Source organism: Gymnoscopelus microlampas, assembly GCF_963454915.1.
Source record: "Gymnoscopelus microlampas genome assembly, chromosome: 19".
In the NCBI taxonomy this organism is placed as follows: domain Eukaryota; kingdom Metazoa; phylum Chordata; class Actinopteri; order Myctophiformes; family Myctophidae; genus Gymnoscopelus; species Gymnoscopelus microlampas.
This window is the reverse complement of record NC_139956.1, coordinates 38,735,303-38,749,569: the sequence shown is the minus strand read 5'-3', so window position 1 is coordinate 38,749,569 and position 14,267 is coordinate 38,735,303. Positions and strand designations below refer to the sequence as shown.

The window sequence follows — 14,267 nt, the reverse complement described above, 5'->3', positions numbered from 1 at the left end:
ACAGCCAAGCTGTGAGTTGAAAGGTTCACTCTTTTTCTTGACTATATCTTGAGGCCTCCTAAAGGTCCTACAGTGGTTACATCAATACCGACGATCAAAGCTTTCACAGCTCTCTTGATGTTGTTACATCTGTAGACATCAACGCACACGTCAGGCTAACACACAATAGTCTGACAGTGAAATTACACGTCAGCACATACAAAAGCTTGATTTTTGTTGTGTTCCTGGCAGTTCCTTAAAGCAACCAAGTACATTTACCCAAGTACTGTACTTAAGTAGGCTACGATTTTGAGCTAGGCTACGATTTTGAGGTACTTTTACTTTACTGGAGTATTTCCAATTATCTATACTTTTACTTCTGCTCCACTATCTCAGAGGCAAATATTGTACTTTTACTCCACTACAATCATTTGAAAACTTTAGTTATTATACTTTGCGGACATACATTATTACATTATAAAACATACAATAACCACTTTAGCCCCATTTTATACCTAGGCTATTTTCAAACATTTTAGTACTTTTACTTTTGGTAATTTACGTACATTTTGATACCAATACTTTTGTACTTCAACTCAAATACATTTTGAACTCCGGACTTTTACTTGCAACAGAGTACTTCTACATTGCCGTATTGATACTTTTACTTAAGTAAAACATTTGAGTACTTTTTCCACCACTGGTTCCTGGTGACTAGAAGATTGCCAACGCCAAAGCTTGTGTTTGTTTCCTCAGGCCATGGATACTACGTATAGATTCAGAATACATTGAGCCTGTACAAACAGATTCAGTGTCATTGTACATGAGTGGGTCAAATGTCAAAGGTCAGACTGAAATGCCAACTGCACTGACATTCTATAGTAGTTGTGCTCAATACAGAATACAGTTTCAGAGGTTACAGAATACATGTTAAAAAGATTATGGTGTTCCGGTTACAACATTGGTGATGTTATTGATTGTTATTACTGACAACGTGCACATTGATCTGGTTAGACGTTTTAAAAATGAATGAACATAAGTGTACTACTTATTGTCTCTGATTTTAGAGAGAAAGTGATATTTTCCACTTTTTCTTCAACATAGAGTCCGGGGACCACCGGGGGTCCAAAAAAGGACCCCCGTGTGTGTGTGTGTGTGTGTGTGTGTGTGTGTGTGTGTGTGTGTGTGTGTGTGTGTGTGTGTGTGTGTGTGTGTGTGTGTGTGTGTGTGTGTGTGTGTGTGTGTGTGTGTGTGTGTGTGTGTGTGTGTGTAGGTCAACTGGAATCAAATGGACTTGTAAGGGTCCATTTGGTTCCATTTGTCCACTGAGTTCAGAGTTACTGTACATAGAGGGTTTCACAGTATATATTCCCAGAAATGTAAAACAATTATCAGATGAGGGTCCATGGCCTGATGTTTGTCAAACTAGAGGTATTTGAAATGAATTAAGGTTCTGAGAACCACTAAAATCCTCTCAAAGCCCCCTGTGGTCATATATGACGTCTATATCAACACGGAGAAAGACGTGCCATCGATAAAATCCTGGCTTGTCCCTTTGATACCATGATGACTCATGATTAGAAGGTCAGATCCTCAATGGCAATTATAAAAGAAAAACATTTTAACTGAATTGTTCATTTATTTAAAGCTGCACAACGTTAACTTTTATCTTCTACACCGGGTTTGAATCCGGTTTCCTGCACAAGTGCTGAAATTCTTACCATTGAGCTAATAGAGCCTGCCTGCTTTCTCAGAGGATAAATTAAATCTTGACAATCAGGTCAAAATCCTCCTGTGTCTAGCCAAAAATGTCTCATTAGAAGAGCAGGGAGACATTAATACAACCACCCCAATTGTATAGGTTATATTGTATTAACATACTCTACCACACAGATTGGACAACATTACATTTTATTCATAAAACAGCTGCTTTAAAACTGAAGATTTAACTGTGTGTAGGTGTTTGGGGAAATGTCTTAGGAAACAACCATATTTTACCCTTTGACCATTTAAAAAAATACATTATAATTCTATAATATATAATTCTGTTCTATAATTAATATGATGATGAATCAACCACCTGAATGCAGTCAATGGTATTTCTACACAAGACTGAAATTCGTCATACAATAGTAAACCTTTACTGCCACCTGGTGGATAACGTTAGTACTGCCGTTTCATCAATGGACTGTTTCACTTACCAAACATAACTGACCTACAAGCTCACAACGCGTTGCATCGTGATGCGTTGTGAGATTGTAGATCAGCTATTTTTTGGTGATGTTATGCACAAATCAATTCACTATAACAATCAGGTACCTGCGTCAGTAATTCTTTATACTGTAAATAAACTGTAATGCAGACACAAAACTGTTGCTTTTGAAATTAAATGCAGTATCTGACCCAATCTCAATCAAATAAAATAATAATTCAATTCAATTAAACAATCAGTAAACCTCAAAATACAAATGAAAGATGATCAAACTATGAATCTTTAGTCCCGCAATGCAAAGTTCTTTTAAACGTCTGGAATGAGTATTCTGTAGTTTCCCAATCCAAAAGTAATTCAAAAGTAATCCCACAATTATTGTAGATCTTCTATTTTTCGAAAATCCAGTAATCGGCAAAGTCAGCAAATAAAAAGACAATGCATTGCATAAAAAAGGGAAAAAAGTATATTCCTCACCCTGCCTTTAAGTCAGGAGGCCACAGGAGGTTCCTCTGTCCTGTTGTTTCTGAATTGATTCAGAACCCAAACCTTTCTTTCGTCCAAACGTCCTTTCTTCCACCTCACAAAGTTCTTCGGCCACACTACTCAGTGGTTTAACGAGCTCTGATTCTGGTTTAGTATTGGCTTACAAGAGTCTCTCTTTGACAAACCACCACCAAACACTCTTTTACCAAAATGGAACCCCCGGGCCGCCTCACTTCCTGTACTTTTATATCTGTTCCTGGTACCTCACTTCCTGTGGAACTTGCTACATGTGCTGCTTTTTCCCCACAGCCCCCCCCCCTATGAGTGAACCATGTCAACAGAAAATTGATTATAAAGGCCATAATCAACTTACACAAAACAGAAACATTTTTTCCGTATACACTACATGAGGTGTTAAATATTCAAAACAATTTTAACGGATATATTCCCTTGTTATCACCAAGTGTGTTATGTTTCTTGTGTATCCTTTTCTTTCAATACTCATCATACCTGGACAGGAAATACACTATTTCACACATTTATGTCACATCACTTGCAGATAACAGTGTGGACAGTCAGACCTGTATTATTTGAGAGACTAATGGGATTGTCCTGCAGTCTGAACAAAGCCTTACAGTGCAACTCAGTTTACAAGCCCTGGTTCTCAAAGAGGGGTCTGGGGACCCCCAGGGGTCCTTCAGGGTGTTCCAGGTGGACCCCAGCTAAGTGATTGAGAGTTAGGAACCAAATGGACCCTTACAGGTCTGTGGCCTGATCTATTGGTTCTCAAAGTGGGGTCCGGGGACCCCCTGGGGTCCTTGAGGGGGTTCCAGGGGGGTCCCCAGCTAAATGTGTTAATAAAGCATCAATATCATTTTAACCCTTTTATCCATTTATATGTTGGCTATTCAAAAATGGCAGATCTACAAGCTTACTGCAAGCTTGAACGTCTGCTATTTTGTGAACATTTTTTGAAAACTTTTGAATAATTTCTTAACACAAATCTCTTCGTTTGTGTTTGTGTGTGTGTGTGTGTGTGTGTGTGTGTGTGTGTGTGTGTGTGTGTGTGTGTGTGTGTGTGTGTGTGTGTGTGTGTGTGTGCGTGTGTGTGCGTGTGTTGCAGGTGTGTCCATGGCGGTGAATCATGGCAGTCTGTATGCAGGTCTGTCAGGGTTCAACGGGGCGTTGGGCTGCATGGCTATCGGAGGGCTCTTCTTTACCTTCAGCTGGAAGACTCACCTGTTCGCCATCACCAGTGGTGAGACAGACACACACGCACACACGCACACACACTTTTGCTTTCCATCATCGTAAATTCACAATAATGTGGTGTGAGACATAATGTAAGCATTAGCATACCGTACATAATGTAAGTGTACACTTAACAAAAAAACACACACACACACACACACACACACACACACACACACACACACACACACACACACACACACACACACACACAGACACACACACACACACACACACACACACACACACACACACACACACACACACACACACACACACACACACACACACACCTGGTGCCTGGTGATTGCATTGACATGTTGCTTCGAAACACATCAGCGTGTTCATTATTTTTTAATTGTGACATAAGTCCCCTCCCTCCACCTCCCCCCCCCTTTCTCTCCCAGGTGGTAATTTCCCACACCTCCCACAGTATTATTTACTGACAAACACAATTAGAAAAATATAGCTGCAAGCAGCAATGAGCGGTTTCGAGAAAACTGGCAGAGTGGCAGACTGGCAGAGTGGCAGACTGGCAGACTGGCAGACTGGCAGAGTGGCAGACTGGCAGAGTGGCAGACTGGACAGTGACAGAGTGACAGACAGACAGTGACAGAGTGGCAGACAGACACTGACAGACTGGCGGACAGACTGTGACAGACTGGCAGACTGGCAGAGTGGCAGACTGGCAGACTGGCAGACTGGCAGAATGTGACAGACTGGCAGACTGGCAGACTGTGACAGAGTGGCAGACTGGCAGACTGGCAGACTGTGGCAGACTGGCAGACAGACAGACTGTGGCAGACTGGCAGACAGACAGACAGACAGTGACAGAGTGGCAGACTGGCAGACTGTGACAGACTGGCAGACTGGCAGACTGTGACAGAGTGGCAGACTGGCAGACTGGCAGACTGTGACAGAGTGGCAGACTGACAGACTGTGACAGACTGGCAGACTGGCAGACTGTGACAGAGTGGCAGACTGGCAGACTGTGACAGAGTGGCAGACTGGCAGACTGACAGACTGTGACAGAGTGGCAGACTGGCAGACTGGCAGACTGGCAGACTGTGACAGAGTGGCAGACTGGCAGACAGACAGACAGACTGTGACAGAGTGGCAGACAGAGAGAGAGAGAGAGAGAGAGAGAGAGAGAGAGAGAGAGAGAGAAGAAAGAGAGAGAGAAGAAAGAGAGAGAGAAAGAGAGAAGGGAGAGAGAGGCAGTGAGAAAGAGAGGCAGTAAGAGAGAGAGAGAGCGAGAGAGAAGAAGTGAACATGCATTAATTAACAAAGTCATGATTTTTATTCAGTAAATTATATTTGGACCGCTTAAATTGGGGTTTGAACCAGGGACCTATAGACTTGTGGGTAGACAGTGTAAAGGATAATTTCAGGTCTGTTCATGAAAGTCCTTGCAGTCTTGTTTCCAATGAGGGCCTGTGAGCAATTAGGGGTTAAGAGTCTTGCTCAGGGACAAATTTCTTTTCATCGACACATTTGCTGGCCTGGCCTGGAATCGTACCCGGGGCAACCAGGGCCTCTGGCTCCCTAGGTGGGCTCACTAACCACTCAGCTATGGCCACAGTACAAACTGAGCCATTGGATAGAGAGAATTGGATTTCATATGTGGTAAGTTATCATACAGCATGGGTTGCTTATTATATACATACAAGCTCATAACGCGTCACATTGTAGATCGGCTGTATGTGGTTACTGTAGGTGTTGTATTAATAATTACATCTGCAAAGTAACAAGTAACTAAAGCTGTCATCTGCTGTAATTGTAGTAGAGTAGAGTAGTAAAGTAAAAGTACCTAAAAATTGTACTGTGCATGTGGCAGGTGTGATTGGTGATGAGTGAGAGCAGGTGAGAGGGGTGGATCCAATCCATGGGAATAGGGGGAATTCCAAATGATGATCACCTGAACGCATTGTTGGGGACAGGGATCGAACCAGCGACCTATGGATTCACAGGCTGCCTCTCTTCTCATTGAGCTAAAGATATGGCCTCCCTGATGGTGTCTGTTGACATCTATAGCTTTTTCCGTCCTATAGGTTCTTCCGGTGTGAGATTGTAGATCGGCTATTTTCACAAGAAAGTATGTCATACATAAAAAACAACTACTCTCAAAAGCATTTCGTGTTATTGTCTAAACATTGCACATGTCTGAATTAACAGGGTCATGTTTTGTACAATGCAATTTATATGTGAACTGTAATAAGTGGGATTTGAACCAGGGACCTTCGGCACATGAGACTCACACTCTACTGGTGGAGCTATCCAATACACAGCCTTAGACAGTGAAAAGGGAGAATCCAACAAAACAAAACAAAAGGGCGAATGAAGTACGTCATACATTGAAAATAACTACTTTCAAGTATGCATTTCTCGTCATCTTTAACAATTGCACATGTATTCATTGATATAGTCATGTTGTGTGCAATGCAATTATAATGAAGTCTACCTGAGGTGGGATTTGAACCGGCTACCCTATGGTTTCAAGGCAGATGATTAAGCGATCAAGCTATTGAACCAACACACCTGAACCTGTGAAAAAGGGCCTCAAACATGTATTTGACACAGTTTCACGCAAATTGCTCAGAAATCCTGGATTTAAATGTTTTTCAAACTGCTCAAAATTGCAGACAATCTAAGGGCAGAGCTTACTGGTCAAAGTGATACATGTGTTCCTCATGAGTCAAGGCACATGTGTAAGCAGGTTTAACGGCTGTCGGCCAAACGAGGCATGACTTTTGCCTGTTTAAAGTTTGCATTTTCAAAAAATTGCTATAGCGCCCCCCTTTGACCTATTGGAGTAAGATTGGTTTCAGTGATACTTGGAAGGACCCTCTACAATATTGCAAAGTGTCAAACAAATGTGAGTCTGCATGTATGTGTTAGGGGCAGATGAATAATTGTCATAAAACTGCAATATTCATTGGCTTATAAAAGCTTAACGTTTTCACTTATGGAAAATCCGCTTGCTCACGTCTGTCGGCATTGGTCCAAAGTTCATGTGTATACAGTTTCGTACAGATTGCTCAATCTGTACGAAGGAAGAGTCTTTTTTACTGCTTTTCATAGAATTCGAAATGGTGGGAGATTTAAAGGTCAGAGGTCAAAAGTCAAACAGTGAAAGTTGTTAGGCATGAGGAGACGCATGTGTGCATCGAAGTTTCATGGCTGTGGGTCAAACAGGGCATGAGTTGTACTTGTTCAAAGTTGGCATGTTCAATTGAGTGCTACAGCGCCACCCTTTGGCCAATGTTTGTGAGTTTCGGGTTTTCGCCGTTTGGCATAGCCCTCTACCATATTGCCGAATTTCATAAAAAGTGACCAGGCGGTTAGGCCAGAACTGGCAAAACCGGCGGAAGAATAATAATAATAATAATAATGAAAGTGTAGAGATGTAATAGGGTTCGAAGCCTGATAGGCTCTCGAAACCTAATAACATTTGATCAAGACTTTAATTGAATAAAATGGATGAACATTTCTGTCAGAGAGGAACTGGCCCAGTGCCAGCCCCGACATTCCATTCCCACTGTCATTCTGTGAACCGCTGTTCAAAGTTCACACAATGCTCCTTTGGCAGCAAGGTTGCTCTCAGTTCAATAAGCTCTGCACAACAGCCATATTAGAAAGAAATTGAGCTGCTTCCTTACTTCCTTCACAGGTGTTACCGATCATGCTAATTAAGCCTCATTTTCCATTCAGTGTAGCACAGTGGTTCTCAAACTTTTATTTCAAGGATCCCCATAATTCTGAGAGTGTACAAATGGAACCAAATGGACCTGTAGTTACACATCTGTAAGGGGCCATTTGGACCCCCTCAAGGAACCATGAGGGTCCCTGGACCCCACTTTTGAGAGCCTGACTCGGTTTAGTCTCGCGTAGCCAGACCCCACAGAAAATGAAAAACAGCGACCTCTGTTTTCTGATATTGTCTGTGGGGTCTGGCGGGAGGAAAATGGAAGACCAGTGCGCAGGGAAACTCCGGTTTCATGTCTGCCTTCAGCGCATCACTTCCGGTTGGTGCGACTACATTTCATTCCCACTAACAATATTTCTACACGGAACACTAACACCACTTCTCCCAGAGAAAATGGATGGTTTTGATTATACGGCCACTTGTTTCTATGATGAAAGAGTAAGTTAAAATGTGAATATCTTTCCGTGGTTTTGTCCGCTCCGAGGAAGCTATTGTTAAATTAGTTTCGGCTAGTTTCGAGGGGGGAAGGGTGGATGGACACGTGAATCCCGCCCACTACATTTGATTGGGTAAAGCGCGGCCCGCTTCCTGATCTGAAGGCACGCCCACTTGTAGCCAATGCGCACACGTTATGACGAACCCCTCCGACAGATTCCACCGCAGGGCAGAATCTGTTCTTGAGAGATTAGACTCGGTTTGACCAGAATGGAACAGAGCCTTCATTAGTATCATTGGTAAGACCTGTTAAGGATGTAAGAGGCCCAATTTCTTTACAATATGGCTGCTGTGCATAGAGCATTGGTGGCATTTTAGCTTGCACTGATTGGTCAGCTGCCGTAGCTGACCAGTCAGCAGCAAGCTTATCACCTTCTCGGCCATTTTATCACCCAGAGCAATGAAGGCTGGGTAATATGTGATGACAATAAATGAATGAACAAAAACATAAAACGGGTATGAGGTGTGACTATGTCAGTAGTTAGTCATGTCTGCAGTGTTTGGATATGTGAGAGTGTTGTATAAAACGGGCGCAACTCAAACTAAACCAAAAAGGGGGGTAGGCCCCCCACTCAGGTCATCTGGATGCTGCGGATTGCGGCAGTGGAAGGCAAATAATTATGCCATAATCAGTCAGTCAGACTCAATTCACAATGAAGCTTGATTTTGTTCATTTGGACCAGGCTTAACCCCCCCCCCCCCTCAATCAGCCAAATGTTGAGAGAGCTGTGATTTCCGGCTAATACAATTATGTTATTATGTAAATTAGTCTCATGTCCTTACAGCTCACAGGAATGACAGTAACACGTGTACGTGTACGTGTACGTGTACGTGTACGTGTACGTGTACGTGTACGTGTACATATACATGAGTGTGCTTGTGTGTGACAATGTGTACACGTGCGTGCGTGCGTGCGTGCGTGCGTGCGTGCGTGCGTGCGTGCGTGCGTGCCTGCGTGCGTGCGTGCGTGCGTGTGACAGTGCTTAGCTTCATCTCTTGCTCTGATCCTCTGCCCTCCAGCCTTCTTCTCTGCATATGTTGACATCGCCCTGAGCAATCTGCTGGGAACTGTGAGTACACCACACACGCACACGCACACGCACGCGCACGCGCACGCACACACACATGCACAGACATGCACAGACTTTTGTATAACTCAGACAAAACTCTAACCCCGATACCTAAACCTAATCTCTAAATGTCTCAACCTAACCCTTACCCAACCTCAATCGTTTCCAATTATAAGGACTAAATCCCCTTATCATTTTTAACCATGACATTAAGCATTTCTCTGGACCAGGTAAATGGTCACACAGAAACTGTGTGTGTGTGTACAGAAACTCTGTACAAATTCACACTCACACATTCAGAACTCACACACATCCTTATAAATAAAATGTGAAGCAGTAGGCGCCTGTTTGTTTTTAGAAACGTGATGGTGATTTGTTAAATGTCTCTCCATCTGCCTCTCTCTATGTCTCTCTCCATCACTCTCCCTCCCTCCGTCTCGTCTGTCTGTCTGTCTGTCTGTCTGTCTGTCTGTCTGTCTGTCTGTACAAGAGCGACTTAAAATCAACACGGTAGCCTAATCACAGAGAGACAGTGTAGTGACTAGGATTTAGGGTAAACCAAGAACTTAGCATCTGTCTAAACAAGGAACTATCTTGAAACTATAGGATACCAGGTAAACAATGAACCTAGCATCTATATGAATACCATGCTCTCTCTCTCTCTCTCTCTCTCTCTCTCTCTCTCTCTCTCTCTCTCTCTCTCTCAGCTGGGTCTACCAGCATGCAGCTGGGCAGCCACTATGGTCTTCACATTGATGCTGCTGATGAATGGACAGACGTTGGCAGCATACCGTATCCCCATTGGTCAAGTCATGGCCCCAGAACACAACCTGCGCTCCCGCAGCCAATGGGAAGCCGGCAACACCTCAGATAGGGAAAGCACTGATGTATAGTACTACTGAGACACACACACACACACACACACACACACACACACACACACACACACACACACACACACACACACACACACACACACACACACACACACACACACACACACACACACACACACACTATGGGCACGTGTTGTATAAATTGATAATATCTATTCAATTATTTATACATTTGTACTCAAACCCACACTGCCGTTGTAAAATGAATTTAGCTGGAATATACCAAATTGGCCAGAAGGGGGCAATGCAAGCTCAGGGAATAAACATGCAACCCTTTTCAGTTACTCTCTTCAACCATTAAGCACTTATACCCTCAAATCTTAGTAAAACAGACCTCAGTTTCTACTGAACTCTTCGCCAAAAGTAGTCGATCTACATGCTCACAATGTGTCGCATGCGTTGTTGTGAGTTTGTAATTTTGGCAAATGTTCCCCCCAGAATAGGTATGCTGGGGTTCAAGTGATTAAAGTGTAAGTCTCACACAGCTACACACTTTGTCTTTGCTTTATGTATCTGTATATCTGTCTGCGACCAGTGTCCTTTTTTTGTGTCCTTAAGGTTTTGTTAAATTTAAAAGGGACTACATTTCGAGAATAAACATTCAACTTATTTAACTAGTTTATTGTTTCTGAGTTTTTTTTTGTTTCTGGTTTTATTTATGTCAATTGGTGTAACTGGAAAACGTTGTACCAAATAATCCAACTTGCTAATTAAGTGAAATTCACCATTTCATCACACATACATACTATAAGCTACTGTTTCTCTAGGGGGCACTAATAGTTATGGAATCACTGAACTAATCTAATATTTAGTACGTTTCCTACCTGAAGTGTGAGCTGTACACACATGCCTACAGCTATGCTCCCTACATTATGAACCACTTAACCGTAACCTAATCTATTTTAGACTTTCTCCATTTTTCAAAAATCCAAAATCTACAAGTTCAGAACACATCATGACCGCATCTAATAATAGTTTAGTATTTTTGGGAAAATTATTATTTTATTTTTGTAATGACATGTCCATAACAGGACTTCAGGGTTAATGTGTTTGACGACAGTCACTTGGAGTAACGTCATTGGCTATTCTACATCACAATGACATCATCCCAACCATGTCCTTTAAAATGAAATGTTAACTAAACAAAATGTCATTCAGCAACTTTTACTGATGGATCCAGCAGCCTTTAATAACTCTACCTGAAACTTAGCCGTATGCTGTGTAGCTGAACAAACCGTCTGCTGTGTAACTGAACACACCGCCACAGGGATTCAATTTGCTATATTGGGAGATACACACTCATTAGATTCTTTGATTGGCCAACGCAACTCATCCTCTTTGTGGATTGGTTGAACTTTAGGAGTCAATTATTTTACGGAACAAGATTATACAAATCTAACTTGGTCTACGGTGTGAGAAATGTTCTGCTGGGCGGTACATCTGAATGGAGAATCAAAAAGATCCTACTATGCTGCTGTTCCAGTGGAGCACAAGGTGTACTACTTTGGACGGGTCTATGACGGCGACATAAATCAGATTGATTTGCATATTTTCAACACAGTGTCTTTATGCTGGAGGAAGTATCCTGGAGGAGGAGAACGTCACCTTGAAGATTTGTTCAAGCGCTATGGCCACACAGCTGTACTGATAGAATATGTCATCTACATCTGGGGTGGGCGGTATTCTTACTGCAACACACTCTATGCATTTGATGTGGACACCCACAGATGGTTCAAACCCAAGGTGTCAGGGACTGTTCCAGAAGGGAGGAGCTACCACTCAGCCTGTGTCTTGAGGAGGGTCATGTATGTCCATGGAGGATACACCCAACTGACTGGACGCAGTAATGACATCTACAAGTTGGACACCACCACAATGGTCTGGTCTTTAATTAACACCAGAGGAACTCCAGCACCTTTTTCAAAAGGTCACTCTGCCGCCATCATCGGAACGAAGATGTTTCTATTTGGGGGCTTTGGGGTCCAGCACTACAACACCATCAGAGTGTTTGACACAGAGACCAACTGCTGGCTGAGCACACCTTCTGTACAGCTTCTTCGAGACGGCTTCTCTGCTCATTCAGTCTTTACCTACAATGGAGAGCTGTACATATTTGGCGGTTGCTTCGACCAGAGCCTCAATGATCTGTGGAAATTCAATCCAGAAACCTACTCCTGGAAGAAGGTTAAGCCCAAGGGGAAAGGCCCATGTCGAATAGATAGGACGTCTTGTTGCATGGTGGGAGATCGTATCATCCTCTTTGAAAAATTTAAAACCACCAGTGACCTGTTTATCTTAGACTTGAGTCCTAGTCTTAAGACGTTATGTAAGCTAGCAGTTATTCAGTGCGGTCTGGAGCAGTCTGAACTCCCACACAACATCAGGTGGGAATTGGCAGCCATGACTACCAACAGCAATAAACCACAGATGACTTGAGCACAGTCTATAATGCTCTTCTGTATTTTACAGTGGAACCATTAATAAGAATGCTTCTTGCTTAGTAAAAACAATATCACAGCAGAAATGTTGTTTACATTTTATCGTGTGCGTGCGTTCGTGCGTGCGTGTGTGCGGTGTCTGCGAGTGCGTGTGCGTGTGTGAAAAAAAGACATTGAAAACCACTGCTAGAACCACTTCACATTTTAAAAATAGCAGAAATAGCAGATATACGAGCTCACATGTTTGGTTTTGTAGATTGGCTATTTTCCCCACATTTGCATGAACGAGGAAACTTCTGGGCCAGAACCCTGGTATTTGTGGGCGGGATGTAAACTTACGCTCAGAATCTGAGCGGACACGCCTCTTACCGGTCTGAGAGCTGTGCAACTCGTCTAAACAGTCCGACGAGAGACAAACAGCGTACACAACATTGGCGGCCGCAATTTCTCAAGGAGAAATTGCTTCCCGTCGCTCTTATTTACATGCAACACCCACTGCATGTGGATCCCGCCCCCTTTTCTTCATTGGCTGTTGATTTGAATTAGAACGCAGTGGCCGCGCCCCTGCTGTCCAGGCTCTGAGGCAAAGTCCCCCAGACTACCTCTACCTCAACCACCCTAAACACTGGAGCCCCCCAGGGCTGCATACTGAGCCCCCTGATGTACTCCCTGTACACCCATGACTGTGTGGCCAAGACCAACTCAAATACCATTGTTAAGTTTACTGATGTCAGAGTGGTGGTATAGGCCCTGCCACAGTGGTAGTAGGCCGTCACTAACAACGACGAGGGGGGCTACCTGGATGAGTTGGCACAGCAGACCTGACAGAAAATGCTGTGAGGAAAATAGTCTCTTCCTGAACGTCAGCAAGACCAAGGAGATGATGGTGGACTTCTGTACGCAGAGACAGAGGCCATATGCTCCTCTTGTGATCAACAGAGAGCATGTGGAGATGGGGGATAGCTTCAAGAACCTTGTGTGCACATCGCCAAGGACCTGGATTTGACCTGACTTGGAGCATGCCATGCACCGAGGCTGTGTCTAAGAAGGCCAGGCAACGCCTGTTCCACATGAGGCAGCTGGACAACAATGTATGGCGTCTCAAAAGAACCAAAAAGCTTTCTACCACGAGACAACCCAGAGCAGCCTGTCAGGGGGCAAGTATGACCATATATGGGCAGGGGTCTTCACAGGACGTACTGTAAGACCACTGTGGAAGGTTGTGAAGGCGGCTGAACTGAAAGCACCAACAGAGGGAGCTCTCTGACATCTCTGCAGGACATTTACCAGAGCAGGTGATTGAGCAGGACAACAAGGATTATGAAAGACAAACATTATCCAAGCAACAGTGTTTGTGATGAGATGTGTGATATGCCTCACAACGACTCCAGGCTGAACTAAGCTTCTTCACAACAGCTGTCGGAGAATATGAGGACATGGAAAAAAGAAAAAGATAATAATAAAAAAAACTTGGTGCCTTTTATGCGCCCTCATATGGGCATATCTGTCAGATCGGCAGTGTGACATTGGTGTCATCTCTAGTTTTGTGGAAAAAAGCAGAAACAAACATAAGCTCACAACACATCATTGTTACCTCATCAGCTAGTTTTGAACTCCTTGGAAAATGATTCCAACGTATGTGTTACAGTCTGACCCTTTCCTCAGCCCCGCCCCCCTTCTTTCCACCCTTGGCTCGCTCTAGCCTGGCTCCACCCCCTGAATCGTTTGCCTCACATT

At 43.5% G+C, this 14,267-nt stretch overlaps 2 protein-coding genes across 2 annotated transcripts in view; both read left to right on the top strand.

Annotated features, from left to right (window-relative positions):
- Nucleotides 1-10,089, top strand: part of LOC311034514 (urea transporter 1) — a gene marked incomplete at both ends in the record, with an annotated part of 40,790 nt that extends 30,701 nt beyond the window's left edge. Inside the window, 3 exons of the mRNA XM_084042393.1 lie at nt 3,798-3,932; nt 9,147-9,196; nt 9,904-10,089. Coding sequence (XP_083898519.1) covers nt 3,798-3,932; nt 9,147-9,196; nt 9,904-10,089 — 371 coding nt within the window. The remainder of the gene's footprint in view (nt 1-3,797; nt 3,933-9,146; nt 9,197-9,903) is intronic.
- Nucleotides 10,090-11,511: 1,422 nt separating this feature from the next.
- LOC311034513 (kelch domain-containing protein 3-like) lies at nt 11,512-12,528 on the top strand (the record flags this gene model as incomplete). Its single annotated transcript, XM_084042392.1, has 1 exon — nt 11,512-12,528. One exon carries the CDS (start codon nt 11,512-11,514, stop codon nt 12,526-12,528), a length of 1,017 nt encoding a protein of 338 aa, XP_083898518.1.
- Between the last annotated feature and the right edge of the window lie 1,739 nt (nt 12,529-14,267).